Source organism: Delphinus delphis, chromosome 5 (assembly GCF_949987515.2).
Source record: "Delphinus delphis chromosome 5, mDelDel1.2, whole genome shotgun sequence".
Taxonomy (NCBI): Eukaryota; Metazoa; Chordata; class Mammalia; order Artiodactyla; family Delphinidae; genus Delphinus; species Delphinus delphis.
This window is the reverse complement of record NC_082687.1, coordinates 24,654,201-24,675,530: the sequence shown is the minus strand read 5'-3', so window position 1 is coordinate 24,675,530 and position 21,330 is coordinate 24,654,201. Positions and strand designations below refer to the sequence as shown.

The window sequence follows — 21,330 nt, the reverse complement described above, 5'->3', positions numbered from 1 at the left end:
AGTGGCTGTACTGGTTCTAAGGCAAGGGGGGTATCCCTATGTCACAGGGTCCAGTTGCTGGCTATAATACCCTATGGGTCAATGGTGGGCCCCATGTTTTTGGGTGAGTAACTCAAGGACATTCTCTTCCCCTTTTCATATACAAAAAGGAAAACAGGAATCTGATAATTGGGATGCCCAAAGGCAGGTGGGCTTATCAAACTCTCCTTTAAGGCCTTGATGGCTGTGTCCTCCTGTTCTTCTCATAAAATTGGGTCAGGGCTGTTATCATTAAGTAAAACATATAGAGGCTTTGGCCATAAAAGAGAAATTTGGAGTCCAATTTCAGCAATAACCAGCTAGCCCGAGAAAACCTTGCAGTTGGCACTTAAGGGTTTTGGGAAACTTAGGACACCATGAAATCTATTGGGATCTAGGTGTAGCCCTTGTTCTGATTTCAGATGCCCTAAATATCAAACCTGAATTTGGGCCAACTGCAATTTTTCTTTGGCAATCTTACGTCCCATTAAGGCTGAAAGCTTTAGCAGGTGGATGCCATTTTCCTGTGAGGAAGCTCTAGAAGGAGAACAAAGAAGCAAATCATTCACATATTGCCACAAAGTAGAACCCCTAGGGAGTTTTATGTCGTCCAGATCAGCTTTTAGCATTTGTGAGAAAACAGGACTCTCAGTAAAACCCTGAGGCATTACTATCTAGGTGAATTGTATTTCTTTCCAAGCGAAGGCAAAAAGGTGTGGGCTTCAACTGGAATACTAAAGAATGCACTGCATAAATCAATTACAGTTAAGAATTTACTCATGGTAGCAATGGGCATTAGTAACATGTGAGGGTTAGGAACAACAGGGTGTCCAGGGATAAATAACAATGTTGTTTATTGCTGGTAGGTCCACCCTTAGGTTTTCTCACCAGTAAAATGGGAGAGTTACAGGGACTAGTAAAAGGGATAATGAGGCCTTGAGCCTTGTAATCTTATATTATGGGCTTTATGGCTTGAAAGACTTTCTTACTTATAAGGTATTGATTAATTCCTGGAAGAGGTTTTGAGGGGTCTGTTTGAATCTTGATGGGAGGTGTGCTGTGAATTTTGTTAACGTCAGTTGGAGATTTTGCCCATAAGGAGGGTGGTAGCTGATAATAGGGACAAATGATCAGTGTTTCTGGAATCTGCTCTACTACCATCAAAGATGGAACAAATAAAAGATGTCAGAGGGTCATTTAGTTCACCTGGTTGTTTATTCTGATGACTACCATCAGTTTCTAAAATTATTTTCCCCTTTTGGGAGAAATTCTGGCATGATAATTCTCTAAGAAGTTTCGACCTAATAAATGAATAAGGATGGATGAACTGAGGGGAAAGAAAAGTGTCCAACTCTCAAAGGACCTAAACAAAAGGGAACGAGTTCAGAGACAGGAACCTCTTGAGGATCATTAGAGAGTCCCACTATTTGAATTGTTTTAGTTCTCTGGGGCGGGGGCTGTTTTATAGTAGTGGGGTTTAGAGTGTGGCTTCAGTGTCAGGACTGGAAGAGATTCCTTCCCAGTCTAGAGAAATGTTTCTCCAAACTGATTGAGAGCATTGGGAAGAGCCCTGTAGTTCCTCAGAGCCCTGTCATTGAGAATTGGGAGGACGTTGGAGAGGCTGGTTAGAGGGCTGAAGGCACCTGAAACGCTTAAATTTGTAACAGTGTTTTTTCCAATGTCCTGACTCTTCGCAATAATAGTAGAAACTAGGAGGGTTTTGGTTCTGTTTAGGAGTCTTCATTTGCTGGAATTGAAAATTAAGAATTTAGGCGGTCTTCCTTTGAGGTGACTCATCTAAAATGCCAGAGAACTGGTTTACCAGATTAACTAAATCTGGAGTGAACATAGTTTCCCATTCCATCCTGGTCCTTTTTATTAGACGGGAAGGGTCCCAGTTCAGCCCATTAATAAACATAGTTAAAAACGACCTGGGTGGAATCAATATCTGAAGGAAGACCAGAATTTTCTTCAAAAACAATTAGAAGTTGATTGTAGTAATCATAAACAGGTTCCTCAGACTTTTGTCTGCAAGTCTGAATTTTGTTCCAATCAACAGACTTTGGAAAAGCCTCAGGAATTGCTCGATGAAGTTGCCTAGCGATTGTTCAAGCCTGGTCATATGATAATAAGTTGGTGGACTGGTCTCCCAGTTGTAATTCTAGAGAACATTCAGGATTTTTCCAATTAGCAGTTTTCAGTTGCTGGGCCTGGCCGTCACCAAAAAGCTATGAACTAGTTGATAGGAGTCAGAGAAACCAGGTTGATAAGTTTTAATGACTGTATTAAATTCCTCAGCAAATATGTGAGGATCTTCAGTTACTTTGGGAAAATTTTGAATATGGCTTGCGGTTCAGCTTTGGTCCAGGGAAATACGAAATTAAGGGTCTAGCCTCTGGATCCTTTGAAGGCTTAATATTAAAGGGGCAGGTTCTGACAAGTTCAGAGGAAAAGGGAGTTGGGAAAGTTTAAGAGAAAAGGGGAAGGTTAGTGAGAGAATTAGTATGGAGGAATTGAAGGAATAGAGGAGGTGTAGGCAGCACAGAAGGGAAGGAGGAAGAGGGAGCCAGAGGTGGAGTCTGGCCACCAGCAGCTGAGGGAGGGAGAGAAGACGATGCCTGAGGTGGCGCCTCAGACAGCCAAGGAAGATAGAGCCTGAGGCTCCAGGAGCCATTGTATCTTTCTTTAATCATTTGTTCGCCTCAGTTAATCTTAAAATTTTATTTTGCAGAGAGGCAATTTTAGACCCCTGATAATGTTGAGAAGCTTCAAAATACCAATCAAACTAAGCATTGCACTCAGTTCTGGAAATTTTTGAGCTATTGTAGTCCATTTCAGTGCTAAGGAAATTAAGTTAGGGATTTCAAAAGTTCTTTGTAATAGCCATTTCTATTCTACATTGCTTTTGGTCAAGTTGGTCCATTTAGTTAGAAATGTGCCTGAGGAAGGACCTTGGCTTTTAAACAAAATCATCTGGAGTCCTCCTAGGGGGTGGGTACCCTCAAAATGTCCTCCTAGGGGGTGGGTACCCTCAAACAAAATCATCTGGAGTCCTCCTAGGGGGTGGGTACCCTCAAAATGTTTAGATAACTAGGATCCCATTTCTCAGTTTTTCTCTGGAGTAAAAGAACGATTTCCAAACAGCTTACAGCACAAACTGCTCAATTCAAACAGCTTGCAGGCTAATCCCAGCCAGTTCGAAGAAGACAGCTTGGTTTTAGAAGGAGCCAGGCCAAAGACTTTTACAGCCAATTTCCATAGGACAGCCCCTTCCAAAGGAGGAGGATGAAGAAAACTGGAACAGTTTCAGAGAAACAGCCCCTGTTGCCGAATGAATGGGCCAAAGGTGTTTTCAGTCAGATTTGGTTGAAACAGTCTGATCTCAAAATTAGACTGACCTGCCAAATGAGTACTCATATACAAAACAAAGCCTTAACCAAAGAGATGAAACCTTAAAATAGATCCCGAGTAAAGCCTGGAGAGCTTCAAATGCAAAGAGGGCGTGTGCTGAGATCCAAGAGAAAGACTTTCAAACTCCAGGGTCAGTGAGAAAGCAGTGAGTGACAGTGGGTTCAATGGTGGGTACTGCACCTGTTTGCTTGCCAGCCTTGGAACCATTGGGGGTCTTTTCTCGTCCCCGTAGAGGCCACCAACATGTTGATCTGAAATAAATAGTCTGCCAGATATTGCTCCAGCAAAGATGGGTTTACTTAGGATCAGCAGAGAATTGCAATTCAGAGTCTGCAACCATGGCAAGCCAAGTGCAAGTTTCCACACTGAAGTGAAGTAGCACACTTTTACAGAGAGGAAAAGGAAGTTGGGAGGGCTATAGTAAACAGAGAGGCCGTGGCTTTTCATTGGCTGAGTCCTTGCCAAGAAAGGAGACTTTCTTCTTCTTCTTGGGCTCCGTTATGGTCACAGGGTGTGAGAACTTCCCCTTCTGGTCTCCCAAATCTGTTTAATTGAGATTTCTGTTTATTAATTTTTTATGCTTCTGAGAAGTGAGGTCTGGTTAAGAGGATTGAAGAGTTTTGGTTAATTTAAATTTCACAGTACTCACTATCCTCTTTATCAAACTTTCTGGACAAATATATGTGGTAATTTTGTATTTTGAATATATGGCTCTTTCTTTATCATGAGAATTTATTGTCACTCGTGGTGCTTTCAGGATTTGGAGTGGATCAATTACGAGATGACAATCTAGAAACTTATTGGCAGTCAGATGGCTCCCAGCCTCATTTAGTGAACATCCAATTCAGGTAATATATTTTTGAATTTTTCAATTTATATAGGTTATAAGTAGACAAAGAAATTGATTTTATTTACATAAAATTTAAAGAAATATAGAAATTATATTGAAATGCACTTAACTCTGCTTTTTATAAGCCTTAGAGATTACTTTTTGACTCAACTAGATTATGTTTTAAGTTTATTGTCTTATCCTTTATGAATTCTTTTTTTAATCAACATTTTTTATTGAAGTATACTTGATTTACAATGTTATGTTAATTTCTGTTGGACAGCAAAGTGATTCAGTTATACATATATATACATTCTTTTTTTTAAATATTCTTTTCCATTATGGTTTATCATAGGATATTGAATATAGTTCTCTGTGCTATACAGTAGGACCTTGTTGTTTCCTTTATGAATTCTTTGTGGTACTTTACGCAGTTCCTTTTATGTAGATATTTCTCATATATACTTTTCAATATCATTTATTTCAGAAAAGTATGCTTTGCTTATGACCCAATGCAATGCCTTAATGCATTGCGTTAAGTACACCAGGAGTGATGATAAAAAATTTATTCTAACTTATTACTTCTAAGGACACTTTCAGTTTTGAAATGCTTACTTTTGGGGGGAAATGGAAAACCACCATATGTTTGTCATTTGCTTTGAATTTATTGACAGATGGAAACCAGTTAACTTGCTTATCTTGCTCCATTTACACCATCTATTTTAACATCCTGTAGCATTGTATTTCTGGTTTGTTTTTATTGTCCTAGGATATAGATCAGCACATTTCTTATGAAAAAGCCCAATAGCAAATATTTTAGGCCTTGTGTGCTAGCTGGTCTGTGTTGCAGCTACTCATTAATGTCATTATAGCATGAAAGCAGCTGTAGGCAATGCATAATGACTGAATTTAGCTGTTCTAATTAAACTTTATCTTACAAATGTAGGTGGTGGGCAGGTTTCAGCCAGTCGGCTGTAGTATGCCAATTCCTGTCCTAGGGTATTAAATATGTATACACCAGAAATGAAGGTAACAGCTAATATTTTTTTAAAGACTTTAAATACCAGATATTTTGCTAAATGCCTTCCCTATTTATTTCCTTTAGCCTTTACAGCTATTTTTATCTTTATTTTGTAGTCTTAGAAGCAGAGATTTAGATAAATCTCTTGTAACTTGCTCTAGGTGTCTCATATAAGTTGAATCATAAAATATTTGTCCTTTTGTTTCTAGCTTAACTTAGCATAATGTTTTCATGGTCCAACCATGTTGTAGCATATATCAGAATTTCATTCCTTCTGAATAATATTCCATTGTATGTATATAGCACATTTTGTTTATTATCAATGGACATTTGGATTGTTTCCATCTTATGGCTATTGTGACTAATGCTGCTATGAACATGATGGACAAATATCTATTTGAGTCCTGGCTTTCAGTTCTTTTGCACATATACCCAGAAGTAGAATTGCTGGATCAAATGGTGATTCTATGTTTAATTTTTCGAAATACCACCATACTGTTTTCCACAGCAGCTGCACCATTTTACATCCTGAACAGCAATATACAAGAGTTCTGATTTTTCCACATCCATACCAACACTTGTTTTCTATTTTTTGATAATAGCCATTGTAATGGGTGTGAAGTGGTATCTCATGGTTTTGATTTGCATTTCTCTAACGATTAGTGATGTTGAGCCTCTTTTCATGTGCTTATTGGCCATTTGATATCTTTTTTGGAGAAATGGCTAAGTCCTTTGCCCATTTTTGAATTGGGTGTTTTGGTTTTTTGTTGATTTTTAGGAGTCCTATATGTATTTTGGATATTAGTCCCTTATCAGATACATGATTTCCAAATATTTTCTCCCATTCTGTAGATTGCCTTTTTATAAAAGTGCTTAATTTTGATGAACTCATTTTGTCTATTTTTTATGCCTTTGTTGTCATATATCCTTGTTTAGTTTTTAAATCCTTTTTTATAAGTTACTGGTTTTGAGTTACTAATATTTTGTTGAAAAATTTTATGTTTATATTCTTGAGGGATATTAGTTTATCATTTTCATTTATTGTGATATCTTAGTCTGATTTTATTACTGGGTAATATTGGCCTGATAAAATGAGTTGGGAAGTGTTTCTGCCTCTATTTTTCTTTTTCTTTTTTTTAAACCATTTTTTAAAAATTGAAGTATAGTTAATTTACAATGTTGTGTTAGCTTCAGGTGTACAGCAAGGTTATTCGGTTTTACATATATATATATATATATATATATATATATATATATATATATTCTTTTTCAGATTCTTTTCCATTATAGGTTATTACAAGACATTGAATACACTCTGTGCTATACTGTAGGCCCTTGTTTATCTATTTTATACATAGTAGTGTATATATGTTGATCCCAAACTCCTAATATATCTTCCCTCCCCTCCCCCCCAACCCCAGTATCCCCTCTGGTAACCGTAAGTTTGTTTTCTATGTCGGTAAGTCTATTTGTTTTGTAAATAAGTTCATTTATACCATTTTTAAGATTCCACATATAAGTGATATCATATGATCTTTGTCTGACTTACTTCCCTTGATATAATAATCTCTAGGTCTATCCATGTTGCTGCAAATGGCATTATTTCATTCTTCTTTATGGCTGACTAATTTTCCATTGTGTATATATACCACATCTTCTTTATCCATTCATCTGTCTTTAGATATTTAGGTGGCTTCCATGTCTTGGCTATTGTAAATAGTGCTGTAGTGAACATTGGGATGAATGTATCTTTTTGAATTACAGTTTTCTCCAGATATATGCCCAGAAGTGGGATTGCTGGATCATATGGTAACTCTATTTTTAGCTTTTTAAGGAACCTCTGTACTGTTCTCCATAGTGGCAGCACCAATTTACATTCCCACCAACTGTGTAGGAGGGTTCCTTTTTCTACACACCCTCTCCAGCATTTATTATTTGTAGATTTTTCTAATGATGGCCATTCCAACTGGTATAACGTGATACCTTATTGTAGTTTTGATTTGCGTTTCTCTAATAATTAGCAATATTGAGGATCTTTTCATGTGCCTGTTGGGCATCTGTGTGTCTTCTTTGGAGAAATATCTGTTTAGGTCTTATGCTCATTTTTTGATTGGGTTCTTGTTTTTCTGTTATTAAGCCATATGAACTGTTTGTATTTTGGAAGTTAATCCCTTGTTGGTAGCATCATTTGCAAATGTTTTCTCCCAGTCTGTAGGTTGTATTTTCATTTTGTACATGGTTTCCTTTGCTGTGCAAAAGCTTTTAAGTTTAATTAGGTCCCTTTTGTTTATTTTTGTTTTTATTTCCATTACTTGAGGAGATGGATCCAAAAAAATCTTGCTGCGATGTATGTCAAAGAGTGTTCTGCCTATGTTTTCCTCTAAGAGTTGTACAGTATCTGGTCTTACATTTAAGTCTTTAATCCATTTTGAGTTTACTTTTGTATATGTTGTTAGAGAATAGTCTAGTTTCATTCTTTTACATGTAACTGTCCAGTTTTCCCAGCACCACTTATCTTTTCTCCATTGTATATTCTTGCCTCCTTTGTCGCAGATTAATTGACCATAAGTGCATAGGTTTATTTCTGGGCTTTCTATCCTGTTCCATTGATCTATATGTCTATTTTTGTGCCAGTACCATGCTATTTTGATGACTATAGCTTTGTAGTATAGTCTGAAGTCAGAGAGTGTGATTCCTCCAGCTCCATTCTTCTTTCTCAAGATTGTTTTGTCTATTCGGGGTCTTTTGTGTTTCCATGCAAGTTTTAAAATTTTTTGTTCTAGTTCTGTAAAAAATGCCATTGGTAATTTGATAGGGATTGCACTGAATCTGTAAATTGCCTTGGGTAGTATGGTAATTTTAACAATATTGATTCTTATAATCCAAGATATCTTTCCATCTGTTTATGTTGTCTTCAGTTTCTTTCATTAGCATCTTATAGTTTTTGGAGTATAGGTCTTTTGCCTCCTTAGGTAGGTTTATTCCTAGGTATTTTATTCTTTTTAATGCGATGGTAAATGGAATTGTTTCCTTAATTTCTCTTTCTGATCTTTTGTTGTTAGTGTATAGGAATGCAAGAGATTTCTGTGTATTAATTTGGTATCCAGCAACTTTACTGAATTCATTGATTAGCCCTAGTAGTTTTCTGGTAATGTCTTTGGGATTTTCTATATATAGTATCATGTCATCTGCAAACAGTGACAATTTTACTTCTTCTTTTCCAATTTGTTTTCCTTTTATTTCTTTTTCTTCTCTGATTGCTGTGGCCAGGACTTCCAAAACTATGTTGAATAAAGGTGGTGAGAGTGGGCATCCTTGTCTTGTTCCTGATCTTAAAAGCTTTTAGCTGATCTTAAAAGCTGATCTTAAAAGCTTTTAGCTTTTTACCATTGAGTATGTTAGCTGTGGGTTTATCATATATGGCCTTTATTACATTGAGGTATGTTCCCTCTGTGCCCACTTTCTGAAGAGTTTTTAACATAAATGTTTGTTGAATTTTATCAAAAGCTTTTTTTCAACTATTAAGATGATCGTATGGTTTTTATTGTTCAATTTGTTAATGTGGTATATTACATTAATTTGTGGATATTGAAAAATCCTTGCATCCCTGAGATAAATCCCACTTGATCATCGTGTATGATCCTTTTAATGTATTGTTGGATTCTCTTTGCTAGTATTTTGTTGAGGATTTTGGCATCTATGTTCATCAGTGATATTGGCCTGTAATTTTCCTTTATTGTGGTATCTTTGTCCAGTTTTGGTATCAGAGTGATGGTGTCCTCATAGAATGAGTTTGGAAGTATTCCTTCCTCTGCAGTTTTTTGGAATAGTTTCAGAAAGGTAAGTGTTAACTCTTCTCCAGATGTTTGGTAGCATTCACCTGTGCAGCCATCTGGTCCTAGACTTTTGCTTGTTGGGAGTTTTTAAGTTACTGATTCAATTTCAGTACTGGTAATTGGTCTGTTCATATTTTCTATTTCTTTTTGGTTCAGTCTTGGGAGATTGTACCTTTCTAAGAATTTGTTCATTTCTTCTAGGTTGTCCATTTTATTGGTGTATAGTTGCTTGTAGTAGTAGTCTCTTATGATTCCTTGTATTTTGTGGTGTCAGTTGTAACTTTTCCTTTTTCATTTCTGATTTTATTGATTTGGGCCCTCTCCCTTTTTTTCTTGATGAGTCTGGCTAAAGGTTTATCAATTTTGTTTATCTTTTCAAAGAACCAGTTTTTAGTTTCATTCATCTTTTCTATTGTTTTTTTTTTTTTTAGTCTAAAAGGATTCATATAGAATCACTATTATTTCTTGCTTAGATATTTGATAAAATTCACCATTGAAGCTATCTGTTCCCAGAGTTTTTTTTATGTGAAGTTGTTGGGTTTTTTAATTAAACATACAACATCTTATTTCTTTAATTGATTTTCTATTCTTGAATCAGTTTTTTTTTTGCCATAGCACAGATTTTCTCTTTAATTACCAATTTTTCTCCCATGTTCATTGAGACATTTCTCCCCCAGAAAAATATAGTTTTTTTATGCCTCAGTTGTCAGCAGATTTTTTTTATTTTTTATTTTTTTAATTTAGTTTTTATTTTATATTGGGGTATAGTTGATTTACAATGTTGTGTTAGTTTCAGGTGTACAGCTAAGTGACACAATTATAAATATATATATATCCATTCTTTTTCAGATTCTTTTCCCAGATAGGTTATTACAGAATATTGAGTAGAGTTCCCTGTGCTATATAGTAGATCCTTGTTGATTATCTGTTTTATGGAATCAGTTTGATAATTTGTTTTTTTCAAAGAACTTGTCCATTTTATCAAAATTATCTAATTTATTGACCCAAAGTTGTTACTAATATTCAGTTATTACAATATTGTGATTTATAAGAAGAATACATGGTTATTCAGATGTCTCATATATACTTGGTCTTTGTTCATAGCTCCTGGCTCACAGCTCCCCAAACCCTTGGAATTTCCTGAATTTTAAGAGCAATGGGGTAACATTTGACTTCTTGCTCTCAGGCTCTTGAAAACACTTTAGGGAAGGTGACTTTTGGATTCCGCTCAAGGGTGGGAGCTGGTTGTGGGGAGAACCAGCCGTGTGATTAGCAGGTTGGAACTTTCAGTTCCACCCCCTGATTTCCAGGGAAGGGAGGCAATGTTTTCCAGTATGTTCACATTAGTATTTCCTATTGCATATGCTCTTCTTCAGCTTTGCTACTAGTTAATCAAGAGACATCTATGTCTCCCCTCTTGAAACTGGTCAGGCCTTTGTGGATTTCTTGTCTAATAGAGTACGAATGTTATGATACTGTTATTTCTAAGGCTTGATCATAAAAGGCAATCTGCCTTGTTCTCTCGTTTATGTGATTCTCTCCCTTGATACCCATCTACCATGCTGTGAGAAAACACACATCAAATGGAGAAGCCCATAAAAAAAGTGAATCAAAACCCAAGCTCTCAGCTAGGCTCCCAGCTGACAAGTGTCACCAGCTTACCACCATGTTAGTGAGCTGTCTTGGAAGCAGGTCCTTCACCTCTGAAGTCAAATAGCCACACCCAGTGCTGTGTGGAGCCTTCCCCTCTGGGCCCTGCCCGAATTCCAAATTCATAAACAAAATAATGATTATTTTTTTAAGCCACTAAGTTTTGAGGTAGTTTGTTATATACCTATAGGTACATGTTTATGTTTTCTCTTTTTAAATTATTATTTTTTAATTCCATTATCTCAGTCTTTTCTACATCTGTCTTAATTGACTGATTTTTCCTCATTATGGGTCATATTTTTCTGATTCTTTGCAGTAATTTTTGATTAGATGCCAGATATAGTAAATTTTACCATGTTGAGTGTTGGATTTTGTTTTATAAAGACGATTAGACTTTGTTCTGGTAGGCAGGTAAGTTCTTAAGAATCAACTTGATCTTTTTGAGGCTTCATTTTAAGCCCCTTTACTGTGGTCTAGAGTACCTTTTACTCTAGGGTAGAAGTCAGCAAACTTTTTGTAATGGGGTAGATAGTAAATATTTTAGGCCTCGCGAACTATGTTTTAAGCTGTGGCAACTGCTCAGCTTTGCTGTTGTAGTGCAAAGGCAGCTATGGACAGTATGTAAGTGAGTGGGTGTTGCTTTGCTTCAATATTACTTTTTTTACAAAAATAAGTGGTCGGTCACATTTGGCCTCTGAGCTGTGGTTTGCTGATCCCTGCTCAAGGGCAGCGAGCCTCCAGTTTTTTTTTTGGTTTCGGTACCACTTTAAACTTTTATTGAGGTCTCCAAAGATCTTCTGTCTACTTTTTATATCCTCTCAGTATTTACCATATTGGAAATTATAGCTGAGGAATTTTAAAGTATCTATTTATTCATCTAAAGTTAAATAATTAACCTATTATTATGTTAACATAAATACCATTTTTAGATGAAAAATAACTGTCTCTTCCAAAACAAAAAATAGTGAGAAGAGTGTTATTGTTTTACTTTTTTGTGAATCTCTTTAGTGTCTGGCTTCAGAGGAGACAGCTGGAGTCACACATATGCTTCTTCATTAAATCTTTTACAGTATCCCGTGTCAGATCACATCTGGAAAACTCCACTGTATACTCATAAAAGAATGATTCTGAAAAAGGCAAGTAACATCTTAGTGTTATTAGGAAAATAGTTGTGACCTTGTTGATGCCCTGAAAGGATCTTGAAATCCCCTACAGATCCCCAATAGATCCCCAGACCACTCTTTTTTTTTTTTTTTTTTTTTTTGCGGTACGCGGGCCTCTAACTGTTGTGGCCTCTTCCATTGCGGAGCACAGGCTCCGGACGCACAGGCTCAGCAGCCATGGCTCACGGGCCTAGCCGCTCCGCGGCATGTGGGATCTTCCCGGACCAGGGCATGAACCCGCGTCGCCTGCATCGGCAGGCGGACTCTCAACCGCTGCGCCACCAGGGAAGCCCCCCAGACCACTCTTTAAGATCACTTCTCTTGGGCAAGATTAGCCTCATGGAATACAAAGGCTTGATCCTTCTGGGATCTCAAATGAATGTCCTAGACATTTGAGGAGCTATTTGGATTCTCCACTTTGGTTATTGGGAACTCTAATGTTTGCTTACTCTGTGCAAAGCTCTGGGAATTGTTTGGCTTACTGTTTCTCAGTAATTGTCCTTCCCCCAGCAACTGTTCTTTGCATGTCTTTGTGGAGTTTCACCCTATCTATGCCTGTGTAGATTGGTGTTCAAAGACTCAAGGGGACTCCAGGCAGATTTTTGGAGTTTTTGCTCAGTATAGCTCCTTCCTCAGTTCAGTGAGACTGCAAGATTCTTTTAGGCTTTTCTCTGCCTGCATAGCAGTTGAGAAATTGCCATCAGTCAGAAAGCCCAGTTATTCATAGGGCTCACCTCATTCGTTTCCTTTCTCTCAGGACTTACAGGCCTTTGCGTCTTGTCATTCAGTGTCTGCAGACGATTGTTCCATATGTGTTGTCTGGTATTCTAGTTGTTTATGGTGGGAGGGCAAGTCCTGTAGCACAATGTATGTGCTTCCTTCCCACATGCATTGCCACTGGACAAGCAGCATGATTTTCTAAGCAATATTATTTTTAAATTTTACCATGAGATAAAATTTATAAATAATTTTAAAAGGCTTTATGGAATAACAGTTTTAACTTTATGGGAGGTCACAGTTTCCTTCTCAAATCTAATGAAACTACATATATAGCATAAGTTATACATATGATTTCTGGGGCTACATAGACCCAAGGGTAAGAACCCATGATGTAGCTCAAATTTAAAGAATTATAAACATCTACATGTTAGTGTTAAATGGTGTTAATGACAATGCTGGATAAGCTAAGTACGATTAATTAATAGGAAGGTTATAGTAGTTAAGATCATATGAGGCAGGCAGATACATGCGTAAACTACAACACTGCCCACCTACTAGCTTTGTGACCTTAAGCCAGTTATTAACCTGAGTGTTACTTTTTTTTTTTAATCAGTAAATAGAGGTGATAATAGTTCCTGTATCACAAGGTTAAGGAGTCAATGAGATAATACATATAAAGCATTGCTTCTGGGCCAGACACAGAGTATTCACTTATTCACTTGCTATTTCTGCTGTTGCTGTTGTGTTTATAATCATTAGTGTTATTATTATTCTTTGCCTCTCTAACCTAACCCTGGTTATCTTGTAGGTTCAGCGACTAAGTTATCCTGAATTTAATAACTTAGAGATGAAATTATTCTAAGCAAAAGGTTTGGTCCTTTAGATCTGCTTTTGTTTAAAAAAAAAAAAGAAAGAAAGAAATCCTTAAGGGTAATCTTCATGATCTTTGATCTCTCCATGATAAGAAAGACCTTTCACTGCCTGTTTATGGCTGGTGCATCAGAGAAAAGATCTTTTGTATGCCCTTCAAAATTTCCCCTTCTTTCTTGCCCTTCCCCTCCTGTCTCCGCAGCAGACAGAGAAGGATGTCAGTTTGATACCGCTGGCCTCTTTTGAAAACCTGGTAATGGTATTTATCCTGTCAGCAATTCCTGAGTATTTAGCGTTTTACATCTTGATCTGTCTTTATTATTTGAGGAAAAGTCCTTAACTTTCCCCATTCCTTTCTGATGAAAAGCTTGAGCTATAGAAGTTTGGTCCCCTCACTAAGAGCTATAGATCCCCTGCTGTTTTTATAGACTGACTTTTGACACAGGCTACTTCTGTTCAAGGAGCTCGTTATTAAGTGAGTGCCAGTTTATATCAGATCTTAACTTTTAAAGCACGTTTAAATAGACTTCTTTATGGTTTTTTGGTTGATATTTAAATTGTCTGTTTTTTTCCCCTAATGACCACAATAATACATGCTTATTTTGAAACATTAATCAGAAAATATAGAAATCATAAAGAAAGAAATAAGTTTCACAACATCAAAATAGTCACTTTTACTATTTTTGTATGATTCTATCTAGACCTTTTTCTATACATATGTAGGTTTATATGACTTTAAAAGTTTTTTTGTTTTTCCCAAAATGCAATCCTTTTTTATATTCTGTTTTGTAATCTGCTTTTTTTCCCTACTGTAACTACATATCTACGTGTATCTCAAATAGTTGTGTAGTACTTCATTAAATTGGGTATATTGTAATCTGTTTAATTCTGTATTGAGATGGACATTTAGGTTGTTTATAATTTTTCAGTAATTTAACTGCAGAACAATAAAGATTTCTCTTCATCTGCTTTAGAGTAGTGTTATTATTGTCCTTTAACGCATTCTTAGAAGTTGAATTTGTGAGTCAAAGGCTTTGTACCTACTAACTGGCTATGAAAGTAACTTTTTCTAATCAAATTTGGGTATTATCAGTTATTATCATATTTCCCAATATGATAAAAGACTAATGTCTATGTATGTTTTAATTTCTCTTTCTTTGATTATTAGAGATTGAACATATTTTCATGTTTTCTGGCCACTTGCAGTTTTCTGAGATTAATTTTTGTTATGTAGTCTTGGCTTATTTTTCTAAGATATGTATGTTTTAAAAACAGTAGAATTTTATCTCTTGCATTAAGTAATAAGATTATAGTTTCTGTTTTTTTAAACATTTTTCTTTTTGCTAGAATTAGTTTCTCACTTAGCTATTTTCAAGTATTAACATAGGAAATTAAGTAATTAACTACTAACTAGTAAAGAAAAACAAGCTTGTTAGAATAATTCCTTTGTCTAAAATACAAATGAGAACTGAAAACTCTTAATGCTTGTTTGCAGTCTAAGGTACCTATTTTGGCTAAACTGTCTCTTTTTTGCTTACATCTGTTTCTTGATCATGTTCTAGGTAAGAGATGTCTGTAAAAGTATAACATGTGTATCTATTTTTTCATATGTTCTTCATTTTCATCATTGTTAAAATTAAAGAACATGGAAATTATTGATTCAAATACTCATTTTAGCAAACTATATGACTTTTAAAATCAGAAGGTAACGTGTTTTGTATATAATCTTTCCACATGATAAAAGGCTTGTTGTTTTTACTTTATTGCTTTTAGAAGAAAAACAACAGTGAAGACATTATGTATTTATGCGGACTACAAATCTGATGAAAGCTATACTCCAAGCAAGATCTCAGTCAGAGTAGGAAATAATTTTCACAATCTTCAAGAGATTCGGGTATGTCTTTAAAATTTTTTTAAATATTTTGTCCTGTAATGTTTGCTCTTTAGAAGATGGTCACTTTTGACATTAAACAGATTAAAATGTTAATATATAAAAGGAAAATTGTTAATATTTTACAGAACATATTTTAAATTTTTTATATTTTTAATTTTCTTTTGAATTCTGAATGTCATCTTTATTTCTTTCCCAACATCTTATTATGGAAATTTTCAGACATACAGAAAATCTGAAAGATTTAAATAGAGAACTTCAACATACTTATATCCTAGATTCTACTGTTGTTAGTGTTTTGCTATATTTGCTTTATTATAATCTGTCCATTATCTAATTTTTATGTCCATTTCCAAATAAGCTGCAGATATTTATACACATCACCCCAAATGCTTTAGCATGGTATACGATAACTGGAATTATTAATATTTGCTTAAGGTTTATTTTTTAAGGTAAAATTTATATAAATTTTGCATAAATCTTAAGTATATTATCGGTGAGTTTTGACAAATGCATACATCTGTGTAATCCCAACTCTTGTTAAAATTTAGAACATTTCCATTACCCCAGAAAATTCCCTCATATTCCTTCCCAGTCAATCTCCATCTCTGTCCTAGCCTTAGAGGTAACTCTTGTTGTGATTTTGTTTATTCATTCATTCATTCATTCCATAGATCAGTTTTGCCTGTTCTAGAATATCATATAAATGAAATCATACGGGGTATACTTTTATGTAAGACTTCTTTCACTCAGCCTAATTTTTTTGAGATTCATCTATGTTGTTGCATGTATCAGTACTTCATTCTTTTTGCTTCCTGAGTTGTAATCCATTGTTTGAATATATCACAATTTATTTATCCTCTGATAACTTTTTGAAGACAGTAAGACAGTGCTTTTGTGACCTGAATTTTATTAATCCCCAAATATTTACATTTCAGAGATATCTTCAATGATTTTGAAATGTATACTTGGAAAGTTCTGGCCCTTAGCATTTTTTCTTTTCAGAAAATCATTGAGCTCAAATAATCATTAAAATCTTTTCAATTAGGTGGTTCTGAGAGATCTGGGAAGGATGTGTGATTTTTGAAAGACTTCCAGTTACTTTGTGGCCTGGACTCTTATTTGACTTAGTGTTTATATTTAGATTCTATCTCTAGAATCTAAATATTTGTATTTCTTCCCTGAGTTAGTGATAAAATGCTTAACAAAAATCACATATACTTTCATTGCTTTCTCATTAAGTGCAGTGCTGTTCTCTTGTGAAATCTGCTTATGTGTGAACAAATAATAAGTAAGGACATTGTCCACAAGTACTTTTTGTTGTTTGTTTTTTTGTCCTTCTTTGAGGTAAGTTCATCACTTCTTGAGAGGATTAGCTGGTTTTCTTCCAGTTATCTTCCTTTACTTTTAAAGAATAATCCTATAAATTTTCTTGAGAACTAATCTGGTTTTGAAAAATTGTCATAAATTAGATAATCTTCTAGTTTAAAAACATTTCTTATTTTGTCTGACAGACTATACTGGTTAATATGTTCTTCCCATGCTTGAATAAATTCATAAATAGATCAGCTCTTAATTTTTATTTAAATTTTTTTTCATTTTTCACTTGTTTCATTCAGAATCTTTTAAATTCTTTTTGTTATCATAATCATATTGGACCATTTGCTAGACCTTCTTTTAGTCGTGTATTTGATACATTTAATTAGTGCTTCGTGCTTAAAGACTTGAGATATTTACTTCTTATACTTTAATTGTTAAACGTTTTATATTTATCATATGATTGGGTCCCTCATATTGAGAAGCTTTTAGGGCGCAGAGTCAGCTTGTTTGGGTTTACAACTAAAGATTTGTCATATACTTCTTCAGACAGGTTGAAATACGTGAAACACTAGAAATAAAAGGCTTTATTCCAAGATATGTGTGGTATATATTTGTAATGTCCACTAGATGTCACCATTGTCCTGTAATTGCTGGTCTCATAAGCTTAGTGATAAGTTCAAGACCTTAAGTAGTCTTAGTTGTACTAGTTTTTTCTAGAGTATATATATTCAAAAATTCTTTAATTCATTTTGGGAACTATACATCTTCATATCTGATCTAGATTTAGATCAGATTTATGTATTAAATATATGTTTGTATTTTGTAAATTAGAGAAACTTTAAATGATATTTGGACCATTGTAGAATACTTTTAATCTAGTCTTTGCTTCTATGATTTAAGTCATGAAACATTGGTCATATAGAATAAGGGCTCTTTTAAATAGTCTCTTAATTTTATTCTAAGTGTAGTGACCACATAGCCTCATGAGACCAGTAATACTAAATATTACCAGGTGATAATGTAAGTTGTTTTCCTGAAAAACTTAATGAACCTACTGCTTTTCTGCCACAGTTCTCACTAAGGAACCATAATTTTTGGATTTTGCTTTAAAATATTAGTGCTACCTTTGCAGCTCATGGTATAAAGAATACTTTTATCTTTACTTATACATCTTTATATGTGATTTACTCTGTGTACCGTTTTTCTTTTATAAGTTTAAGAAATTAAGAATCTGATAGCACTTTGTTTTTTAAGGAAAGATAAGCAGATCATGATTTTGTTTTCTAACATTATTCTCCTATAACATCTAAATTGTTATTATAGAAAAGTCTTTGCTTTTTCTAACTTATATACTAAGATGAGAGATTAAAATAGTGTGAACTTTTATGAGGTTTTTAGAACCATCATTTTATTAGTTATAGGCCTGATTGACTGAGTGGAAAATCCAACGAAATCTTTTTATATTTTTCCATGGATGCTTGCCCACTGGAGGGTGTAGTATGTACTGGAGTGTTTTAATAGGTTTTCCCTTTTTACTAGAAATTATGGATTTGTTTACTTGAAACACTCTAAAACCTACTTTCTTTATTATTGATTTGAAATAGCAACTGTTACAAAATTATAGTTCAGGGTGAGGAAAGCTAATAGGTTACCCTACTTATTCAAAAATTATTGGTTTTCTATCATATGTTTCCCTTCATCTCAGTTATGAAACATGATATATCTAGATCTTTGTTACCTCTGTTGAAAAATCTCTACAAAAAGATCAGACCCTTCCTTTACTATTCTAAAATGCATATTTTAACTTTTATACCTGAGGAGGGACTTAAAATTAAAACAGAAATGAAGTTTAGACTTTTCTGCCTAACGGATACAAGATACCAACACTGGGTTTGGCCAATTAGAACATTTTTGGCACCAGAGTTGAATTTATTTACGCTGTTCATTCTACTTTCTTGTTTTCAAAGTTATCTATCCTATGCAAATTGGAAACCAACAACCTAAGAACATTTTATAATATGTTTATAATTTATTGCTTCTACACAAGAGACTATTTCAATATAGAAGTGAGAATTTAGCATTTCAGAGTCTGTATCATTATCTTTTGAAAATATTTCATCTCCGTTGTGTTATTTTTATGCCAGAAATCATGTTCATGTTGTCCAGGAAGTTATTTTGGAGATGTTTTTGAATAAAGATATAGTTGCTTATTAAATGTTTAAATCATTTGTATTTTAGCATTATGTTTTGGTTTGATATTGTTCTTTTCCTTTGCTCTCAGAAGGGAAAATATGTGTGAAGGAAATTTTTCGTTGTTTAGAATGAGGAACCAAAAGAATACTATATATTAAATGTGCCCATTTTAACATTTTAGAATACATCTCCAGCTAAAATCTGAGAAAACTTAAAGTCCTTTTTAATTTTCTAACTAGTTATTTCTCTTTTAAAAAACTGTTGTAGAAATTTTTCTTCTTAAGTATAAAACCAAAGTCATTTATTAGACATATAGTGACAGCTCTCAAAATTATTTCTATACAGTTTATGAAAAACAACTTGGTAACTTAAGGTTAAGCAGATGTTTTCAGCATATGTGAAAGTTGTCATTTGGTTCATTGTTAGCATTTTGCTTCTAAAATTTGTAGGATAAAATATTGATGGAGCACAAGATTGAGCACTGAAGTGAATATTAAGCCTTGTTTTTGTCTTCAGATAATCAAGCTGTTACCAAGTGATTTTTTTTTTAAAGAGGAGGCTTGAAACAAGTCTTCAATGTTAAGAGAGCTGTAATGATATTTTCCTTTTCTTCCATGTGGGTGAGCATTTTGGCTCTCTACCTTGTGTCTTAAATCAGTAGTGTGGCTATGGGAGTCCATATATGGTACTTTGACAGAAGTGGTTAATAAGTCAGCTCTTCTGTTAAAATAACATTTACTATTATAATTTGCCTTCCATTAATGTGTGTGGTAGAGTAAGGAGATGCAGACAAAGGCTCTGACTCTCTCCATTGATCTTAAAATCTACTTATATTTACTTTCTTATGAGGGGCCTATTTTAAACAACTTGTTATAAAGTAGAATGATTTAGGCAGTATCTACAAACATAAATTGGTTTGATAAGACAGAGTGTTTAATTTATTGAACCTTTGGAAAAAATAGTTTTTATTGAATTTAGCCAATTTAAAAGAAAATATTTTTAAAAATTAATTTTTATAACTAACTTTAGGACATCTTTGAAATGAGTGTAGAATGCTTTGGTGAGGTACACGTAATTTTTAGGCTGGAAATGTCTCTTATCCCTCTCTAAGAGTAACATATGCAATTTAAAAGAATATTCATAATTATAAACATTACTTATTTCTAAAATGGAGTTGAGGTATCTATGCATTTGGGGTATATTTTCTCTTGAAACTAAAATACGTTACACAGTAGAGTATCATATATATTTTTAAGAGAGAAAAACATTCTTGTATCTCTTGTTTTTTGTTTGACCATCAACTTAGACTATAGATTTTTTTGACTAGCCTGGCATTCCTATCTAAGACAGATTCATGCTTTGTTCAGTAAATATTTATTTAGGGGCTTCTAAGTGCCAGGCACTGTGTTAGGTACCTGGGATACAGCAGAGATAGGCATGGTTTCTGCCCTTAAGCACTTCGTAGTCTGGTGGAAGAGACAGGCAAATAAGTCAACAATTACAATATAGTCTAGTAAATACATGCAGGGGGTATGGGAACACAGTGGACTATTAGGAATATTAGTTAAAATTTTTTTTCTAAAAGAGGTGGTGGTTCAACTGAATCTGAAGGATAGATGGAAAGCCTACTCAGGTGGAGAATAAAGTGGAGGTGTTCTAAAAGGGGGCACGGTGAACATAAAGGTATGGGAGCATGAGGGCCTGGCATAATGGCAGAACTGCCAGTAATGTAGTGTGCTTGGAAGCTGGGTAGGTGTGAGGAAGCCACAAGAAAGACTGGAGAAGTGTTTATTCATTCAACACATTTACTGTGATGGTAATATGGCCTCTGTACATAAGGAATCTACATTCTTGTAGGGAATAAATATATAATTGTTCCATTGAATATACATAGGCGAAAGTCAGATTGTGCTTGCCGTCAGGATTCCAGGGAGTTTAGACTTTAAATGAGGAAACATTGATCAAGTTAAATCTTGGGAATGATGGGGCTGGAGCAGTGTAAAGACCAGGTATGTAGTATCCAGGTGCAAATTATGAGGCTTTAACTAAGGTGATGGCAGTTGGGTTCAAGAGGAAGGGATGTGTTTGAAGTAGAATCAAAAGGACTTGTGACTGATTGCTACCTGGGGTTACTGGGAGTGCGGGCAGGTGGTTCAAGGAGGTAGGAGGGGGCATCTAGATTTCTCCTCATGTCTGGCAACTGGTTGGATGTTGCGATTAATCAGAAATGGAATGCAGAGTTAAGGAACACTGAGGATAGGGATAGAGAGAAAGTTTAAGCTAATGGGATTTATTTTTGCCACTGACTTCTGGTATCTTTTCAGATGGAGGGACTTTACAGTGGGTAGTCAAGTATACGGATCTGAACCTGAGGAAAGAAGTCTAGGTTAGAGGTGTAGATTTGGGAA

At 34.8% G+C, this 21,330-nt stretch overlaps 1 protein-coding gene across 5 annotated transcripts in view; it reads left to right on the top strand.

Moving 5' to 3' along the window:
- Positions 1 to 21,330, top strand: part of ANAPC10 (anaphase promoting complex subunit 10) — a 76,667-nt gene that overhangs the window by 13,647 nt on the left and 41,690 nt on the right. For all 5 annotated transcript variants that reach the window (XR_009519504.1, XR_009519503.1, XM_060012100.1 and 2 more), the window contains exons 3-4: positions 4,187 to 4,277; positions 15,292 to 15,412. Coding sequence is in view for 3 of the 5 variants with exons in the window: in XM_060012100.1 (XP_059868083.1) it covers positions 4,187 to 4,277; positions 15,292 to 15,412 (212 nt within the window). In the remaining 2 variants the exon portion in view is untranslated. The remainder of the gene's footprint in view (positions 1 to 4,186; positions 4,278 to 15,291; positions 15,413 to 21,330) is intronic.